The sequence below is a fragment of the Cebus imitator genome, unplaced genomic scaffold, assembly GCF_001604975.1.
Source record: "Cebus imitator isolate Cc_AM_T3 unplaced genomic scaffold, Cebus_imitator-1.0 Scaffold256, whole genome shotgun sequence".
In the NCBI taxonomy this organism is placed as follows: domain Eukaryota; kingdom Metazoa; phylum Chordata; class Mammalia; order Primates; family Cebidae; genus Cebus; species Cebus imitator.
In genome coordinates this window covers 2,508,946-2,530,553 of record NW_016107571.1, presented here as the reverse complement: position 1 = coordinate 2,530,553, position 21,608 = coordinate 2,508,946, and the positions used below count along the sequence as shown (strand labels likewise).

Sequence of the window (21,608 nt, the reverse complement as noted above, 5' to 3'; positions counted from 1 at the left end):
AAAAAAAAAAAAAAAAAAAAAAAAAAAAAAAAAAAATCAAGGATTTTCATCTTTATCATAAGAGCAGTGTGGGAAACTGATTGTTTTTAATGTAGCGAGATGATACCATCAGATTAGTGTTTCCATAAGGCATCTCTGGCTGCAGCATTTAGAGGAATTCAAGAGTGGATATGAGGCTATCATTTAAAGCTTCACTAGACAAAGTAAGCTTGCTCCATAGTAGAAGTAACAGAAATAAAAAGCAGACTTGTAAGATATGTAGAAGATAAAATCTGCAAAAGTTGGTGACGAATTATATATTTTCGAATAAAAAGAGGAATGTGTTAAGGATGACACTGGGATTTTGGCATCTTTAATAGAGGGAAGTTTTTTTTCTTTCTTTCTAGAGATAGCACTGATAAAGGAAAATGTGTAGTGGGGGAAGAGAAGAAGAGAAGAAAGTCCTAAGTGTGGTTTTAAACATGTTTCATTTGAAGGGACTCTTCAAATATCAAAAAGGAGATCTCAACAATTCACTTGAACATCCGGGTATAGATCCCAGAGAAATCAGAACTGGAACATAGATTTATGAGTCACACAGTAGCATAATGCAGTAGGTAAGTACATGGAATGTTCAGCCAGACAACCTGGATTTGGAGCCTGGCTCCATCACTCACAAGCTATATGACCTCTAAAAAGTTTTTTATCCTCTCTGAGCATCAGTTTCTTCACATGTATATAATAATTCTTTTGTTAATCGTTAGGAGTAAATTAATTTTGTAAAAAAGCTTAAATCAGTGCTGCGCACATCCTATTATATACGCATTTGGTGGTAAAACAACGGGTGCAGGTGGTAATTCAAGCCACGAGCATGAACAAAACCACTAAGCGAGAAGAGACGGTTTGAGGACAAAAGAGAATCAATGATCGAGATGTAAAAAACTCCCTTAAAAAGGGAGAGATCTTCAAAAGAGATTGTAACGCACCTCCTAGATCTCCCTTCAGAATGTATATGTCAATGAGTGACAGGCAAAGCTTCAAGAAACAGTAGTAAATGAGAAACCTTCAGAGAAGTAGCAACAATAATCGCTGGCCACAGGCAAGCGTCTTAAGTTTTCCCAGGCCATCAGTGTACAATAACAAAAAAGCCCGCCGATGTCTTTTAATGCCCTGACGGGAGAGAAAAACTTACACTAGCGGTAGCATAGAAGCAGAAAATTTATGATTGACCCCGGAAACATTTTATTTTGCGTAGGTGTCCGGAGAGCTTTCTTTTGCGATTTGTTGCTTGATCCGGAAGAAAAGATAGCAAACATCACTTGCCATTGGATTGCATCATAAGGGTGGGGCTTTAGCGAACCAGTCACCTTGGCAACCGGACGTGACGACCCCGGAAGACGCCCGACAGAGCTTTGCTCGGCTTTCGGCTTCAGTGGGCGGGGCTGGCAGAGCCAGGCTGACTCCGTCGTCACCACTGACCCGGCCCTGTTGGGGGCGGTGCCACCAAGGCCACGCCCCCTGCGCCTGTTCCGGCTGGCTCTGGAGCATTGTCGTCAGCTCTGCGGGGCGGAGACTCGGGCCGATACCGAGCGTAGGGCTGCGAGAACGCAAACAACCGCCAGGAGCTTTCCGGTTTCTGGTGGCTGAGCCATCTCGCTCCTAAGCCAGAGGATACACCCTCTCGAGAGCCCGCCGTCGCCCTGCGTTAAGGTCAAACCCCTCAGAATTGCTGCGGGCAACTCCAGCCTAACATTCCCTCGCTCTGGTTCTCGCCCCTTTGAGAAACTCGGCCCCACATTTCCCACTTTCCTGGATGAGGGGTCCCCTTCCTCCCCACTAAAATGTCAAATAACCTCCGGAGGGTCTTCCTGAAACCCGCAGAGGAAAATTCAGGCAACGCCTCGCATTGGTAAGTACCGGTTTCGAATCCTCCCCACGCCCGCCCCTTTGTCCGTCTTAGGGATGTGGAGTCGGCCGTCGCTGTGTAGTTGAGAGGATTTGGAGGCCGCAGAGTGTGACACCCAGGCGGGAAGCACTCGTCACCGCGGCACTTAAAGCCTATAGAGCGCTTTCCTCTGGGAAACGTAAAACCTCATTAGAGCCTGACCCAGCCCCTACCCTGGCTCCGCGGGATTCCAGCGTCTCAAGTTTCATAGGCGGACCGAGTAGATCTCCACGGGAGATGAAATCCAACATGGCCGACGCCTGTATGTGACTCAAACCTTCTGGAAGATTCTTGCGCACACGCAGAAACGCAGCAGTCAGCACGGATTAGCAAGTGCAGCCCTGGTGGCGCTGGACCGTCAGTGAAAATAGTTACATTTTAATAGTGAGACAGAAAGGGTGTATATGATTGAAGAAAGATGGCTTTAGAACAAGGAGATTGGATATTTAAAATTTCAAATAGCTTTATATGAAGAGAGAAATAAAAATGGAGAAATCCTCGTGTAAAATCAATCCTTTTGAACAGCGTTTTTGAAGTAGGGTGTAATGAAGAGCCATTTATTGACCATTTATATTTGACATGAGAGTCCAGTGTTTCTAAGGAAAATATTCTTGTAAATTAGAAAATCGATGATCAATAACCTAGTTTATTTTAAAATTTGTATTAAGCGGAAATGAAATGGAAACGATGTTAGCTAAAGCAGAATGTTTTCACTTGTATTCTCACATGGTTAGTGAATGTATCATAAGTGATGAGGAAAAATAGAGTCTGCAGACTAATAAAATGAAGAACTAATATGCAAAACTCACAGAAGGAGATTTCCATTTGAAGAAAATCAGGCTACCTGGGGTTAATCTCAACTTTGCCAGCTAGTATTTGTGAGGCCAAGTACCTGTTTCCAGTCTGTAAATAGTATCACTTAGAAGTATTTTAAAGATGAGGAGAATGAAATATTTAAAATATGTTATGTAGGAAAATAGTGAAGCACATTTTAAATTCAATGTTAGCTGTTACTGTTATAAGACTACAACTCTTAATTCTGTGCAGATTTTAGCCCAGGAGGTTTCTTTAATTATAAGTAGATAGAAAGCTTGATTGCAATAAAGACCATAAGTAATGGTGACTCCTTAAAAGCATGCACAGTCTTATAAAAGGAAATTGACACTAATAGTAATGAGCTAAAATTCTATTGAAGAACGTCAGGAAAGAACGATTGTATTTCAGATCATAAAAAGAGCCATATTTTGGTATACTCCTGTGTTTTTCTTTTTAATTTTGTGGTGAAAGTTTGGGGGAAGTGATAGAATACCCTGTGTAGATATGCAAAAGTAGAATTACTTTTTATGATTAATTTCTGCTGCCCTGTTTTAGTACCTAAATAATGACATCTGACTTAGCTTAATTTATAGTAAATTTGTTTTAGGATTGCATTTTTAAATATAAAAAGTACTACAAACTTTACTTTGTGTGTGTGTACTCTTAAGTCTGTTATCCAATTTCTAATCCTTTGGGGATTTGGAGACTTTTACAAATTACATTCATAAGTCATTTTGAGTTCATTGACTCATTGATTTATGTGTTGTTTTTATTGTCTTTGAATATATTTATTTAAATCACTGAGGTTTTACATCATATATTTGTGGCATTTACCAGATAACTTTCTGAAGCTTTGACATTTACTTTGGTTAATGATTGCATATTTGATTTCATTCTGTTTTGTGAGTAACAAAACATCCAAATACGATTTTGTAAATAATATGATTAACATCAGCGCTTTTAGTTTATTGGAAGCTTAGTTTTCTTATTTTTCTTGTAACATGTTTGATGGTAGTAAATCATTTCTTTTTATAACTTAAATGACTATATGATTTTCTTACTGTTTGTAGCTTTAAAATTTTCCTGTTACTGCTTATTCAAAAATTTTCAGTAGCATAATACAGATTTGTGTATTCTTTGAAGTATCTGTAATTCATCAGAGTATAAAATGTAAAACCCAAATTTAATCATAGCTTACAAAGGAAAAGTCTGGAAGATACTCATTTTGATTTGGGTTTTATTGTGGAAGAACAAAGCAAGAGTCAGAATGCTTCAGTGGAAAGAAGCTTTAAAGTTGTAGAGACTTGGATTCATATCCTAGCTTACCACTTATTATCAGTTCAGTTTAAACATTTGAATGAAAAAACATTCATTTAGTGCCTACTATGTGTGTGATAGACTGTGCTAAATGGGAAGACTGATTAAATAATAGGATATGGGCTGTTTCCAGCCTTACAGTCATGATGAAGGAGGAGAGAAGTAGAGTTGATGTGGTAAAGGAAGAGAGTGGATGAAGGGAGTTGGAGGAAAGATTCCAGGAACAGCTGAGTTGGAAGACATAAGTATCAGCTATCCAGTTAAAGATTGAAGACAGGATATGCTTATGCAGAGTACTGGTGAATAAAGCATCTGTATAGTTTATTATTAATGATTGATATTTGTTGCTTGATTCTGTACCTATCCTGCTTGATTCTGTACAAGCAGTATAGGTAGATAGCTCTTAAAGGTTCTGTTTGCCCTGCTAGGGAGATTAGACTTCATCTATTGGAAATTGTTCAGAGTATTTTAAGAAAAAGACTGACATAGGTGTGCATTTTAGATAACTGACAGCAGTGTAGATTTGAGGGTGAGTGATCAACATAAAAGGATTCTATTTCAGTTGTCTTTTCAGAAATTCTGAGGGCCCGAACTAGCTGCAGTACAGTAGGGATTGGATTCAAAGAAATACAGAAGGGAAGATAAACCGACTTTGTTAATGAATTGGCAGGAAGAAAGGGGGATCAGTTATGATGCCAGTTTTCTGAATGGATATTGGTAAATTAACTGAGATGAGGAACACATCAAGAAAGCAGTCAGATATTTGGATATGAAACTCAGGCTGAGTCAGAACTGAGACTAGCAACTTGGGAAGCATCGCTTCAGAGGTACTATAATGAAAGCCTGTGATTATATATTCCACAGTAATAAGAATTAAGATATCGTGATTGGCCATAGGCAGCTATCTTCACATAACCGCTTATATTCAAATGGGGAGCTAAACTTAAGTGTTCTTAGCAGGGGGTTTGGTTTGATTAGAATGATGATGCTTCATTGTGAATTCAGTATGCATTTCGCTGTGTACAGTGTTTTATTTTGTGATTTGTATGAGTGCGTCTGTGTATGTTTGTGTGAGGGAGAGACAGGCACATATACTAGAGTCTGAATGAAATCTGTCATTAATCTGTCAGTTTCTACATTTGAATTTTTTGGACCCTGTTATGATGGGTTATGCTAAAGTAAATACAAAAAGTAGATAAAATTTCTTAAGGGGAGTGTGTAATTCTAAGTAAGTTATTAAATATTTCTAAACCTCCATTTTTTCAAGTATAAAATGGGAATGCAATTCATAATATGTTTGACTTTGTTAGGATTAGAATTAGTAACAACTGTTATAATCTATTACGTACGCAATACATGGTACATATTGGATAGATTACTACATTACATACATATATTATTACATACATAATATTATAGATTGTAAGATTGAATAGTAAGATAGAAAAGGATTTCCTAGCAGGTAAAAAAAATGTATTTTGTAAAAATATCTACAAAACATTAACTGGCCGTCAACATTTTTACTAGTTTATTTCTGATATGTGAATACCTCATATCAATATTAGAATAGTAAAAACTGTCAGAAGTTATGTAACATTACCAATGTGTTTAATGTGCCCATTTACTAAATTTCTCATTACATTTTTAAAAGACCTTACCTTACTTTATTCTCAGAAACCAATTGCATATTTAATGGAAGATGATAACTATTAGGCTCCCAGGCAGTCATTTCATTTATTTCTCATAGCAAGCCTTTTCCCCCGCATTTAACATTTAACAAATGAAGAAACAGATTCTAAGAGGATAAGTAAATTTTCCAGTCAACTTATAATTATAAGAACCACAATTAGAAGCCCGTAATCTTTCTAATATCTTCCTCTTTTCTCGTTTAAAGTGTTAAGCTGTGTTATATATCAAATGTAGTTTCTCAGTTTGAACACCAGCTGGTTTAAAATAATTACCTTAAAGTAACTAGTTTACCAAATTAGAAAATGGGTTGCAGAATCTCATTCCAGTTTTAGTTCTGACATTAGCCTGCAGAATATGATCTTTCAGAAAACAGAATCGTTGTAGGATTTCAGTTATTTAATCTCTTCAATGGATTGAACACTCCTTCTAGATGTTAAAAACTGCATATAGATGAAAGGATTATGAATTTTGCCCTGAGTTATTTCTTCTCCTTAGCATTCTGCATTTCAGTTTAATTTTTAGAACTCTACGTTTTGTTGAAAATAAATTACGGATTTTTAAAAAAATTATAACTTGTAGGATTCAATTCAGCTAATATTACTGTGTGGAAGTTCCAATTTCTGAATTAGATGCAGAGTATGTAGATATGAATAGGATAATCTATCCTGTAGGAATTTATGGTTTGTAGTAGATTGTGTGAATCTCACTGATACGTTGACATGGAAGAAGCTTTATTTTTTTTTTTCTTTTTGGAGGAGAAATAGAGGAAAAGAGAGGGAAAAATCTAGTGATCAGATTTGAAAATAGCTCATACAGTATAATTTTTTTATAAAGCAGAAATACAGAGGTCATTATAAAATATGCATGGTATTGGAAGAATAATTGCAAAATAAATAATAAAGCCTTTCTCACCTTAAGGAATTTCAATCTTATTGAATGAAACAATACTTTACTCATTTTTTAAAATTAGCTAATAAAGTCAATAAAGAAAGCATTATATAATTTCCAACATTAGTGGCACCAATAGGAATGCGTTAGGGATTCCAAGTTGGAAGAAATTAAGCTTGAGTGACTGGCAAATATTTTACAGAGAAGATAGAATTTGAAACTCATTTTGTTGGAGAAGAAAAATAATACTTTGAGTAAATAATGTAATGTACATGGCATATTTCAGAATAGCAAAGACAAGTTGTGGGTGGTTTTGTTGTAGAGATTGGTTGGGGCTAGTTTGTAAATGATTTTCATGTCAAGCTGAATTGTCAATGGTGAATACTAAAACTTTGAACGGGAGATAACAGAATGAAAACAATTTTAATCTACCAGAGATACATAATAGTCAATAGTGGCTGCAGTCAGAAAAACTAAACATCGGCAAAATACTGTAGGGATGAGAATGATGAGTGCTAGACACATCTGATGAGGATCTCATCTAGATAGTGGAAGTCACAATGATGAAGAAAGAAAAGATGGATGAAATAGGTTAAATAGAAAGCCTTATAGACTTGATTCAGTATGCATTTATTAAATGTTTAACTTTGTAAGGACAAGGTTATGTGGATATACAAGGTTATGTGGATGAATTTAAAGTAAATAAGAACGGGGATAAAGACATATCAGTGATCACTAGGTGATTTAAAACCTATATGATGTGGAAAATATTGGTGCTGTCACATGACTGAGTGGTAGGATAGACTACTAGTTTTCAACAGAGAGTAATTTTAACTTGCTGGATTTAAAATGTTGGTATTAAAAATGAAAATGTTTGGTAAGACATCACAAATATGGAACTGATGTCAATTCCAGTAGGGGAAAGGAATTAAAGGATATAACTATGGGAGTCATTATTTCAAAAAAGGTAGTTGAAAATAGCTGAAGCCATGAGAATTGTTGCAGTCTTTAAGGAAGAATGTCTTAAAGGAGAAAAACAGGGTCAAGAACTGTACTTGGTGGGATAGTTACAGTAGAATGCCTATAATGCAGAAAATGAGTAAGAGAACATTAAGGAAGTCAAGAGAAATAAATTGTACACAGCGGAAACCGTGATAGGAAAGAGGATCAAGATGGAAGGATAATTAGTTGCAACAGAGAGCACCTAGGGAATGAACATAAAGACAGATTTAACTGTGAGAACATATTTAGTAATCTTTGAGAATGAAGTTTTAGTAGGATAATAGGAAAGAAAATGGACTGCAAAAAAAAGTAGGCTTCAAGATAACTTTCTGACATATCACTTAATTGTGGTTTGTTAACACCATCTGCCAACTTCCTGTCACTGAACTTGACACTTAGTTCACCATCTAGCTCACTGTCTTCCCTCTAATCCTATGTGATTTCAGTATCCATACAGATGAATAATCTCTTTGTCACCTCATCTTTATTACAGAAATTTTTTTTTCCCCAGCAATCTTATTCTCTGTTCTGTTGCACCTATCTAATTTTGTAGTCCTTATTAGATGAAATTGCTGCATCAACAAAATTGTTTCATGCATTCTGTTTTCTAAATGCCAATTCCTGTATTTCTAGCTGACTTAACTGTTCCTATTGTAACTGTTCTTTATCTGGCCCCACAGACCAATAATCCCTTTATCCCAATACTTTATCCTTTATTCTCTTGTTTTCTTCCTATCCAGTTTAGATTCTCTGTTTCATTTTAATAACTCTTATCAATACCTTACATTATTTTGGCCTTCTTTGATTTTTGTTGCTCCTTTCTGATGCCACCCTCGATGAACTCAATGTGCTTTCTCTTTGTCTGTGCTTGGTGTGACAAGGAAAATCTCAAGAGTACAGATTAACACCACTATAAATTCATAACCACTATCTGTCTTCTTGCACCATCAACACATTCTGGCAACTCTGATGTTTTCTGTGGTCAGTTTACCCCTTCACAAAAACTGTTTCAAATCTTTGATTCTCTTCAGATCTTCCCATATTTTTGCTGTTACTTTTATCAGATGATGTCATGCAGTTTTTCATAAAGAAAATAAAAGCCTTTAAATGAGAATTACTTAAGCCTTCTAACACCAAGGCTGCATGTTTGCCTGAAAATGCACCTAACCTCTCCTCCAGTGTTCCAATGGAAGGAGCTAGCTCTGTAGCACTCTTTAAGGTCAGTCCCTCCACCTGTCTCTCTGATTGCTATTTCCTAACTCCTTCTCATTGCGTATCCCTCTTTTTCCTTTATTACCAGTTTCTTCCCTTGACTAGCTCACATAAGTATTTACATATGTTCTGGTTTATCTGACCTTAAAAAAAGAAAGAAAAAGGAAAGATCCTTTCTTTGATGTCATTTATTCCTATAGCTACCTGCCAGTCTTTCTCTTCCTCTTGACAGTTGAAGTTTAAAAAGAGTTGTCTCCTTGATTTTTTTATATCCACTCCTCAGCAGCTTCTTTCCCCTGCCACACTGCTCTTATTAAAGTCATCAGTGACCTTCACAGCACGATTTCCAGTGTACATTTTTAATCCTCATCCTATTTGGCATCTCAGAAATTTTTAGTAGAATTGCCCAATTTTCTTAAAATCCTCTCTTCTTTTGGCTCACATTGCACCAGAAGCAATGGTTTTCTTCCTGTAACTCAAGAATAATGGGAAGCCACTGCAATGTTTTAAGCAGGGAAAGATCAGTTTTAGTGTGCTGAGTAAATTGAAAGGTAGAAGATATGATTGAAGAAAAAAATCAGTCATTAAGCATTGTAGTATTCTAAGCCAGAGATGATGTTTGCTTTGAGTAGAGTGGTAAGTTGATTTGGAAGGAACCAAACAGATCAAAGGAAATATAGGAGACAGTATCAACAGGATTTTGTGATCATTGAATATAGGGAATAAGAAAGCAGGATTTACCTATTCTCACTTAAGGCATCTAAGGTAGATGAGGTGCTATTTAGCAAAGAAAACCCTGGAGAAGATGGAATTTGGGAGATTAGGAGGGGCAGAGTTCTGCTCACTATGTTGAATTTTAGGAACATTTGAGATTCTGAATGAAAATGTTAAAAGGGAATTTGGATGTATAAGTGTAAATCTCAAAAAAGCCACACATAGAAATATTTGAAATTGTTGATATGTAAGTGATAATTTAATTGAAGTTATGCATTGAGAACAAAGCAACTAAGGAAATAGAGTACAAAATAGGAAGAGAAGGATTCTTTCTAAGCTTTGGTAAACTCCCAACATTTGAAAGTTGATTCAAAAGTATGAGTTGGCAAACAAGACTGAGGAGCCACTACAGAGGCTATTGTTGCTCTTTTGATTTTTAAAAATCGATTAAAATGTAAGAATGCATAAAAACAGAGTGGACCAGATTAGGCCCAGAGGCTACAGCTTACTGACCCTTTTTTCCTAAGAGCCTGGTGCGTACATTATAACAGATACTTGGTAAATTTTTGTGTAATGAATTAATATTGAATATGTTCTTATCCAGGTCAAATGTGCTTTTCTTGAGGTGCAGGGAGGTAATAAAGGTGGATTTTTCCTCTTAAAGCAAGAATTCATCCTTTTCTTTGGAGCTATTCTCTTGAGAAGTTAACTCTTAATTTATTAAAAGTCAGTGTATGATCAGCCTGGGCAACATAGCAAAACCTTACCTCTACAAAAAATAAAAAAAAATAGCTGGATATGGTGGCATGCACCTGTAGTCCCAGATGCTTGGGAAGCTGAGGTAGAAGGATGGCTTGATCCCAGGAGGTGGAGGTTGCAGTGAACTGAAATTTGCACCGGCACTCCAGGCTGGATCACAGAGCCAGGCCCTGTCTCAACAACAACAACAATAACAACAAAAGGTCAATTTAATATTTTGACCCACTCTCAAGCGTTCAAAAGACTGCTTTACATTTTTGTAAGGATATAATAATGTTATTTGAACAGTAGAAAGGAAAACCTGAGTTCCAGCATTTCCACGGATACGTAGAATTTTTGATATTGATTTTTATTAATACCTGACAGTTTTAAAAAGATACCTAATTATTATGATTATTTGCCCTTGAACTTTTTATTAATACCTGAGTTTTTTATTAATAAAATAATACCTGAGATATTTATTAATATCTGAGTTTTAAAAACGTACCTGCTTATTATCATTATTGTTATTTGCCCTTGAACTTTTTTCTTTATTTGATCTTAGTTATCTAAGACCATGCTAGGTCTGTAGGTTATGGACACTGCACTCATATTTTTAGAATTTAACATGAGAGACAGTCTGTAGTTAAGCAAACATACTAATATGTGATAACAATCTATGATATATATCATGAAGGAAGCTAACAAGTCTAATGTTATAGATTAATTATGAAGGAAGGACAGATTAGAGTGGTCAGAAAATGTATCTCTTGAGAAATATCATTTATGCCAAGACTTGAGGTATGTGAAGAGTTGGGTTGGGGGTGGAGTACCTAGGTAGAGTGACTGTATGTGTGATGACCCTGAATCCCATGAAAGCTCAATGTTTCCAGGAGCTGAAAGATGTTTTAGATATAAATAAGGTAAGATATCTTTATTCAGGTCATCTCCAAATAACTAATTATGCAAACAGAGATTAGTATATATTGACTTTTCTTAAGATCAGACAATCTGTACTAAGAAATAATTCAAGGCATGGGGGTCAGAATTGATTCAGTTAAACAAAATTTATTTCAAGTCTGTTCCATGTTGATTGAAAACCATTTAGCTGAAATGACAGTGGTATTATATGTATGGATTGATAGGTGATTGACTATTGACTACTATATATAATTGCTTTACCAAGGACTATTTAGCACTAAACCTCAAATGTGCTGAAACAGTAATCAGAAGAAAATGATTCCTATGTCAGCAGTTCAGTGAAGTCGGCAGTACAAAAATGTGGCAAACTAGGGTACCACCATGAGAGAGAGCTTAAGCAAAAGAAGAATGGCTGACAGAAGAACTTGTGAGTTATGATAGGAAGAAGACAGAATAGATTGGGGAGGGGGGGAAGACTGAGAGAAATGGAATAAGAGTAAGGGGAGAGGGAATGAGAATCTTCAGTTAGAGTAGAGGAGGAGGACAAGAGGAAAGATCTCAGGGAAAGGGGGAAGGGATGGTGCTAATAGTTTAAGAGGAGCCTACTTTAGTAGCATAATTTTATATAAGGTAAAACCTTAGATATATCTACTTTTAGTCTTAGGAATAAATGTTATTATCGCATAACCGTTGCCTAATCATGTAAGAAGCTGACTATATCATTATCTCTTCTACTTCAAAATCTTTGTTTTGCAGTTTTTCACTTTGAAAACTCAAATGGAAAATTATATACTTTAATTATATTTTAATACTTTAAAATAATATTTACAAATACTTATTTTGAAATAAAATGTGTATACCATGTAGTATGTTGTATTTATTTACTCATAATGTTCTTTTAAGTGTTTCAGGCTGCATGTACCAAGTAGTTCAGACGATTGGCTCGGATGGAAAAAATCTTCTGCAATTACTTCCAATTCCTAACTCTTCTGGAAATCTTATACCACTAGTTCAATCTTCAGTCATGTCTGATGCTTTGAAAGGGAATACAGGAAAACCAGTTCAAGTTACTTTTCAGACTCAGATTCCCAGCTCTTCCACAAGTGCATCAGTTCAATTGCCCATTTTTCAGCCAGCCAGTTCTTCAAACTGTTTTCTTACAAGAACAGTAGATACATCAGAAAAAGGTAGAGTTACTTCTGTGGGAACTGAAAATTTTTCTTCATCAATGTCTAAAGTTCAGAGTCATGGTGTGAAAATTGATGGACTCACCATGCAGACATTTGCTGTTCCTCCCTCAACACAAAAAGACTCATCTTTTATTGTAGTTAATACCCAAAGTCTCCCAATGACTGTGAAGTCTCCAGTTTTGCCTTCTGGGCATCATTTACAGATTCCAGCCCATGCTGAAGTGAAATCTGTACCAGCGTCGTCATTGCCTCCTTCAGTGCAGCAAAAGATATTTGCAACTGCCACCACCAGTACCTCAGGAATGGTTGAGGCCTCTCAAACGCCAACTGTTATTTATGTATCTCCTGTAAATACAGTGAAAAATGTAGTCACCAAGAACTTTCAAAACATTTACCCAAAACCTGTTACAGAAATAGCAAAGCCAGTAATACTAAATACCACACAAATTCCAAAGAATGTTGCTACAGAGACACAGTTGAAAGGTGGTCAGCATTCTCAAGCTGCTCCAGTGAAATGGATTTTCCAAGATAAGCTGCAGCCTTGTACGCCATCTCTTGTTCCTGTTAAGTCTTCAAATAATGTGGCTTCAAAGATTTTAAAAACTTTTATAGATAGGAAAAATTTGGGAGATAATACTGTAACTATGCCACCATTGAATACCATCAATCCTAGTGGGACACAATCCAAAAATATGCCTATTAAAGAAAATGCTTTGGTTATGTTTAATGGGAAAGTCTATCTGTTGGCTAAAAAGGGGACAGATGTTCTGCCATCACAAATTGACCAACAGAAATCTGTTTCTCCTGATACTCCACTAAGAAAAGACACGTTACAGATAGTGAGTCCAAGTCCAGTCACAGAAATATCCAGAGAGGTGGTAAATATGGTTTTGGCTAAAAGTAAATCTTCCCAGATGGAGACAAAATCACTTTCCAATACCCAGCTTGCTTCCATGGCCAATCTAAGGGCAGAGAAGAATAAAGTGGAGAAACCATCTCCTACCACAAATCCACATATGAACCAATCCAGTAACTACTTAAAACAGAGTAAGACTTTATTAACAAATCCAATCTTTTCAGATGGATTTAGTACAGGACACAATGCCCCCAAAAAAGGAAGTATCCTCCAGAGCATAGAGAAAATAAGTTCCTCTGTTGATGCAACAACTGTTACTTCACAACAGTGTGTTTTCAGAGACCAAGAACCAAAGGTAATTTTCCCATGTCAGGGTGCTCTTTTTATGTATCTATATGGAAAAGTTTGTTTTCTTAATTCTCAAGGTTATCTTTGATATCTCTTTCCTCCCTGCCAACCCCGTCACACACAGACTATACACATATGAGTATTTAATTAAGTCAAAACTTCCATCTGAGCAAATTTGAGAAGGAGTACAATTAATCTTTCTCTTGAATCACTTGGCATGCCAATTCTTTAAAACAATGTAAACAAAAATATCACAGAGTAACAAGGCTTAGGAGAGGTGGAGAAGGATAATGTGAATTCAAAATTTAGTAAAAATGTGTGAGTATATGTATATATACACATATATGTATGTTCATATTTAACTTAGCTTTTTTAGTATATGAAGAGATCAGCGTGCATGTAAAAGAGTTGGTTTTGGGGTTTTGTGTGCGTGTGTGGTGGTGGTATACCATGGAAAAGGTGAGATAGGGCTAATTGGTACTTTGAGTAATTTGTGGAAATAAGATTTTATCAGCATCTTTGATGGGTTGATTATTATTTTTTGGTAGACAAATTTCCTTTTCCTTTTTATTAGCTCTTTGTGACTCCTCAACTACTCAACATGTCCACATAGTTACCTCTATGTTTGACTTAAGGTTTGTGTGTCTGTGTGCTTACTAGATACTTGTACCCACCATTTTCTTGCTTACTTAGAGGTCTACTTAATAATGTCAGCATTTCTCCCTTTCAGTACAGAATTCATTGAACTCCAGAGATGTAAGGAGGTAAATTCTGATTGTTAAATACGAGACTGATAAAGGCATGTGTGATTTTTCCAGAAGACTACAATTCCTAAATAATGTCATATATGTTATATTAATGTTGTTATTAGTCTGTATTCTCATTTCAATTGTTTGAGAATTGACTACTCATTACCTTTCTAGTTCAATAAATTAAATGAGAAATTGCAGGGGTGGAGTATTTTAAGTTTGTACTTACATTCAGTTTTTTGAGTTTGGGTGGTAAGGCAAGGATAATATAAACCAATCCTTTAGGATTTTAAAGCGTGGTATGTTCTTTTATGTAAGATGAAATAATCACTTAGTTGCTTGTTTAATAAAGTAACTTGAATAATTAGCAGTATTGTTTGTATGTTTTCTTTTCCTAATTCCAGATCCATAATGAGATGGCATCAACATCAGAAAAAGTTACCCAAGGAAGAAATGACAAGAAAGATTCTCAAGGAAGAAGTAATAAGGCATCACATCTGAAGAGTGATGCTGAATTTAAAAAGACATTTGGCCTTACTAAAGATTTGAAAGTGTGCCTTACTCGAATTCCTGACCATTTGACCTCTGGAGAAGGTTTTGATTCCTTTAGCAGTTTGGTAAAGAGTGGTACTTACAAAGAGACAGAGTTTATGGTGAAGGAAGGAGAGAGAAAACAGGTAGGTAATACATTTCAGTGTATTCTTCATAAGTAGTACAAGTGATACATGAATATTACATTTCTTGATTTGGTTTTTAGCCTTGTGCATTAGTGTAAATGTTGATTGTTACTGGTTTTGCAAACATATATATTGTACCAAAATGATATTTAAAAGAACCGTATATGTACAGGTAAAAATGCATCCACAGCTAAAGATGTATTTTAATTGTTTTTATTCACCTGTTTTTTTTTCCTTTATGAGAAAATGGCCATAGCTTTTTAACTGGTCATCCTACCTTGAGGATTCTATCTAAAGGAAATAATTCAAATGTGGTGGAAGATATAAGCATGCATATGTTCTTATCTTTTAAGCAACTTATTTAGCTAATAATGATAAATGTCTATAACTTTGCCTACTGTCATTTCACTTACGAATGTCATTAAGACTAGTAAACCTTTCTAATGAAAATCTTCCACATGTGCCTGCTGTGTAAAGAAAAAGAACAAACTAAATCAATTATATTTCTCAAGTGCTTCACAAGTGTTATAATATTTCTGTGGTAGATCAGTATGGCTTCTAAACTTGACTTGAGCAAGAAAATGTGAATTAGGCAACTTCTTCTTACTGAATATGATTAAGAAATTTTGGTACCACACAGTTAGAAATGTTTCTCTCTGTAGTTGTCCTCTGTAAATTTTGTTAATTGTAATAGCTAAATATTTGTTTCTGCAGATGTTGTTACATTTGATAGTATACCATGAATTTAGCAATAAAATTTTGTTTTTGTTTTGGAATGTTATTTAACATTGCAGCAGAATTTTGATAAGAAAAGAAAAGCAAAAACTGTTAAGAAGATGGATCACATAAAGAAGAGAAAAACAGAGAATGCTTATAACACAAACACAAACGGAGGAGCTAGTGTCACCATTTCTCAACCCCTAAGCAGTATTTTACCAACTTCAGATGTGTCACAACGTAACACTCTCACAAGTTGCAGCAAAACCAGACAAGAAAAGAGAACTGAGATAGAATACTATACCCATGAGAAGCAAGAGAAAGGCACATTGAATTCAAATGCAGCTTATGAACAAAGCTATTTCTTCAATAAAAACTATACTGAAGATATTTTCCCAGTGACACCACCAGAGTTAGAAGAAACCATTCGAGATGAAAAAATAAGAAGACTTAAGCAGGTGCTGAGGGAGAAGGAAGCAGCTCTTGAAGAAATGCGTAAGAAGATGCACCAAAAATAAAATCTCCTGTACTTAAAGACTTCAATAGAATAGCTGTTTTTAAAAATATACTTTTGCATTAATAAGTTAATTGTAGATGTGTTCTGAAAGTGTCTTTGAATATGAAACTTGTTTTTTCATCAGTTGATTATAGAACTTTAAGGAATACAGAAAAGATTGATTCACATATAACTTGTGAGTAATTTACATGGGGTATCTAAACCTTTGTCTTAGATACCTTTTTTTGGAAGGAGAAATTTTATATTTTTCTATTTTAACTAGAATTCTCCAAGTTTGAATATTTGGGCAGGGTTTTTGTTATTCTTTGTATCTTTACCTAAATTGCTCAGGCATTATTCCATCAGTAGATAATGACTGTGTATTACTGAAATGTTATAATCCAAGAAAGGAAATCAGCTCCAAACTTAGCTTTTCCAGTGGATTTGTGTATGTACTTGCTTGATCTCTTTACCCTTGTGTCACCATTGTTATTTTTTTTTAATGCCATGAAATAATATGTATTATGGCAACATTACTTAAGCATTCAAACATTTCTCAAGAATGAGCAACATTTGTAACTTTACAATGTAATTTTATATAATCCGAAGTGTAGTTTAGAATTCAGGCTATTCGATGTTTTGTTTGCATATAGTGATGTATTGTTCCCAGGCAAATGCTTTTTTTTTTTTTTTTTGAGTATGTACATATGTTACTGAGATTGTGTAAAAAGTAGATCTTGAACAGTTGTCATATTTAATATTTTTTAAACTTTAAAGTGTATTTTCTCTGTCTGGTTAATTTTTGATTTGGGAAAGTTTGGGAGTGGTGTAGGGATGGGGATTAAGAATGGGGAGTGAGCACAGTGGTATGTGTTTAGTTCCTGCTACTCAGGAGTCTGAGTGGGAGGATTGCTTGATCCTAGGAGTTTGAGGCCAGCCTGGGCAACACAGTGCGACCCTGTCTAAGAAAGAGAGAGAGAGGAGGAGGTGAATAAGGTTATTAAAAAATGATCAGGCCAAGCGTGGGCTCATGCTTATAATCCCAGCATTTTGGGAAGCTGAGGCGGGCAGATCATCTGAGGTCAGGAGTTTGAGACCAGCCTGGCCAACATGGCAAAACCCTGTCTCTACTAAAAATACAAAAATTAGCCAGGCACAGTGGCGGGCACCTGTAATTCCAGCTACTCAGGAGGCCAAGGCAGGAGAATTGCTTGAACCTGGGAGGTGGAGGTTGCAGTGAATCGAGATCATGCCACTGCACTCCAGCCTGGGCAACAGAGCCAGACTCAGTCTCAATAAATAAATAAATAATCAGCAAATCTCTGGAATTAAGAGAGGTTAACGAAAAAAAAAAAAAAAATCTGTGCAATGAAAACAAAAGAGAATAGTAAATCAAAATATGAAAAGGAATAAAACAAATACATCAGCTAGACTTCGCTGCTTTTTCTTTTAGTAACAGCTGTTTTGTGATATTCATGTATTGTAAAATCCAGCTTTTTAAAGTATACAGTTCACTAGTTTTTGTTATATTTACAGAGTTGTACAACTACTAACATGTAGAGAGCCAGCCCCCATACCCCACCCTTGGGTACTCTGAGTTTGGTGGTGACAAAAGAATGAGAAAAAGATTAAGAATGAAAGTGGGACCAGGGGGTCATCACTTGTAATGGAGGCAGTGAAGGCCCTGAGCTTAGGTTCTCCACAGAGTGGAGTGGTTATGATCACTTTGATCTATAGGGTAGGCAGTGGAGTGATGGGGGGGAGAGGATGACAGGATGGTGGGGTGAATCAGCCAGAACCGAATCAGTGAGCCGGAACTGGTGCATCATTCTAAAGATTGATAACAGTGGCAGTTTGGGAGTTTCACAAAACAAGGACGTGGTTATCTATAGATTGCATTCTAGGTGCAGCTGGAGGGAGTGAGTCTCACAAGGAGCCTACAAGTCTGGTCACTTGTAACAGGGGGTTTTAAGTCCTTGAGCATTTTGTGTACTCTAAGAGTCAAGGTCACTCTGTACCCGGAAAATGAAGGCTTAGGGAAATTTGCCTCCCCAGAGGCCTGACACAGTTTGCAGCAGTTTATTGTTCCCAGTACTTGTAACATTTTATGTAGGCACTCTGAAAGCCCTTCCACCATTTCCCCCAACACTAACACTATAATTTTAGAACATATTCAAGATATTCAAAACATGCCCCAAACAAACTTTATACCCATTAGCAGTCATTCCCTGTTCCCTCTCCCTCTGCCATAGGCAACCACTAAAAAGTTTTCTGTCTTTATGGAATTGCCTGTTGTGAACACTTCATATATACGGAATCATTCAATAGATTTTCCTTTGTGATTGGTGTCTTTTACTTAGCCTAATGTTTTCAAGATTTATCCATGTTGTAGCATTTATCAATACTTCATTATTTATTGCTGAATAATATTCCATCATGGATATACCACACTTTACCCATTCGTTATGAACATTTGGGTTGTTTCCACTTTTGGCAACTACAAATAATGTTGCTGTGTATATTTGTGTACAAGTTTTTTAAATGAGTATATATTTTCAATTCTCTTGGGTATATACCTAGGCCTGTAATTGCTGGGTCATACAAAAACTGTGTTTTGAAAAGCTGCCAAACTATTCCAGTCAGGTTTTTCTCTCCCTACACTACTTAAACAGATATTGTCAGGGTCACCAGTGACTTCCATATTACTAGATTCAGTGGTCAATTGTCATCTTGATTTATCAGCAGAATGTAATTTCATGAATCATCACTTCCTTTGAAAAATATTTAAACATCATAGAACTGGTGCAAATGTAGAAAATTAGAAAATATAGGCCAGGCACGGTGGCTCACACCTATAATCCCAGCACTTTGAAAAGCTGAGGTGAGCAGATCACCTGAGGTAAGGAGTTTGAGACCAGCCTGGCCAACATGGCAAAACCCTGTCTCTATGAGAAATACAAAAATTAGCTGGGCATAGTTGTGTGCACCTGTAATCTTGGCTGCTGGGAAGGCCGAGGCAGGACAATTGCTTGAACCTGGCAAATAAGAGGTTGTGAGCTGAGGCCATGCCATTGCACTCCAGCCTAGGCAGTAGAGTGAGACTGTGTCTCACATACAGAAAGGAAGAAAGGGAGAGCTAAGAGAAGGAAGAAAGAAAAGGAAGGAAGGGAGGGAAGGGCAGGTGAAATATTAAAAATACATCAAGGGAAATATTAAAAATTAGAAATTCATACTTGCATCCAGAGTTTACCACTAATACCTTATATATCCTTTGTTCATTCTGTGTGCCTCATATATACCTATATTTTTTACCAAAATGAGGTCCTTATTTACACTATTCTGAATCTTGGTTTTAAAGTCAAGAATTGGCCTGGCATGACTCATACCTGTAATCCTAACACTTTGGAAGTCTGAGGCAAGAGGATCACTTGAGACCAGGAGTTCAAGACCAGGCTGGGCCATGGCAGGAGACCCCATCTCTGCAGAAACTTTAGCCAGTTGTGGTGGCACGTGCCTATAGTCCCAGCTCCTTGGGAGGCTGAGGCAGGAGGGTCACTTGAGCCTAGGGGGTCAAGGCTGCAGTGGACTGTGGTCATGCTACTGTATTTCAGTCTGGCTGACAGTGAGACCCTATCTCAAAAAAAAATTAAGACAGCAGCTTTTCCTTTCAGTGTTTTCATCTCTAATACTAAAGCTAAATTTACCAATTTGACCTCAAAATATCTTTTACCACTGGTTTTCTAAAGAGTGTTAAATCTAGGTGTATGTGTCTTACCTAGCTGTTAAACCCTGTAGCTTTTAAGTGAGCACAGTTTTGTTTGTAAAACTTTTAATGATACTGATTTAGAGACCAGCTATTTGTTCTGACTCCTTTTTTCCTTGATACACTTACTTTCAGTTCACTTCTGAAAAACCACGCTTCTGCCTCATTGACTACTCATTCTCAGTCTCCTTGCTGATCCCTTCTCTTCTCCCTAATCTCTCTGCACATTAAAACACCCTGGGCTCAGTCCACGCTTTGCCTCTTTGCTTATATTCACTCTCTTGGTGATCTCACCCAGTTTCATGGGTTTAAGTACTATCAATGTGCTGACAACTTGCAGTTTTTTATATTTTATTCCCAGGCTGTCTTGAATTCCAGTTGCCTATTTAATATCTCTATTGGATGTCCAAAATGGACATGTCAAATTTATGTTCAAGACAGAAATCTTGCTCTTCCTCAAACTAGCTTCATCCAAAGGTTTTCTCATTTTAGCTGATGACAACCCCATCCTACCAATTGCTCAGGCCAATATAAAGTCATGCTTTATTCCTTGCTCTCACACCTCACACCCAATACAAATTTTGTTGGTTCTGCTTTCAAAATATCCCAAATATGACCACTTTTTATCCCCAGTGCTGTCATCAGCCCTCAGTTGGATTATTGGTAACCTCATAAATTATCTTTATTATTTTATTTTTATGCCCCTACTTTTCTCTCAGTTCAACAACCAATGTGGTCTTTTAAAACATAACTTAAGGCATTCCACATTAACCTTCAATGTTTCTTCATTTCATGTAAAATAAAAACCACTATCTAAGGGCTAGAGATTCAAGGTGAGCAAACTGGATTAAGCACAACTCTTTAAATTTCTTTAAATTTCTATAATATGCAATTTCTATAATATGCTAAATTCAACTAATATCCTAATAAATATATTGCATCTATCATTTTTTTAAATTTAGCCTACTTCTTTTTTTTTTTTTTTTTTTTTTTTTTTTTTTTTTTTTTTTTTTTTTTTGCTCCTTATTAAAGCTTTGCTGTTCATGAAAGTCATCAAACACCAATATATTTTTTTCCGATGTTGTATTTCATGATACTGAAATGTGGCTTGAATCCTTTACAACAGTATTCTCCATACTTTGTCTAATGCTGCTGGTCTCTTAACCTTATTCTGAAATTCAGTCAAATTAGAGTTCTATCTTTTCTGCAAGAGTGCTCTAAAGCTGCTGTTGTCAAGATCAGCAGTAAATATCAGATTGCTAAATCTAATAGTCAATTTAGTCTGTCTCTTACTTGACCTGTCAGTAGCATTTGACACTTTTGATCATTTTGTCTTCATTGCAATTTGTTCTTCACTCTGCTTCAGGGACATGATAATCTTTTGTCTTCCTTGTATCTTGACTGCTTTTTTAAAAAATTATACTTTAAGTTCTGGGGTACATGTGCAGAACACTCAGGTTTGTTACATAGTTATACACATGCCATGGTGGTTTGCTGCATCCCTCACCCAATCATCTACTTAGGTATTAGATATTTCTCCTAATGCTATCCCTCCCCTAGACCCCAATCCCCTGACAGGCCCCAGTGTGTG

At 36.2% G+C, this 21,608-nt stretch overlaps 1 protein-coding gene across 3 annotated transcripts; it reads left to right on the top strand.

Moving 5' to 3' along the window:
• The first annotated feature begins 1,314 nt into the window (after positions 1-1,314).
• Positions 1,315-17,042, top strand: LRIF1 (ligand dependent nuclear receptor interacting factor 1). Of its 3 annotated transcripts, none has more exons than XM_017499334.2 (4): positions 1,315-1,888; positions 12,125-13,622; positions 14,769-15,041; positions 15,839-17,042. In XM_017499334.2, exons 1-4 carry the CDS (start codon positions 1,821-1,823, stop codon positions 16,274-16,276), a joined length of 2,277 nt encoding a protein of 758 aa, XP_017354823.1. In that variant the 5' UTR covers positions 1,315-1,820; the 3' UTR covers positions 16,277-17,042. The 3 variants fall into 3 exon arrangements, with proteins under 3 accessions (XP_017354823.1, XP_017354822.1, XP_017354824.1); XM_017499333.2 differs by having other exon boundaries at positions 15,836-17,042; XM_017499335.2 differs by lacking the exon at positions 12,125-13,622 and having other exon boundaries at positions 1,433-1,888; positions 15,836-17,042.
• Positions 17,043-21,608: the final 4,566 nt, after the last annotated feature.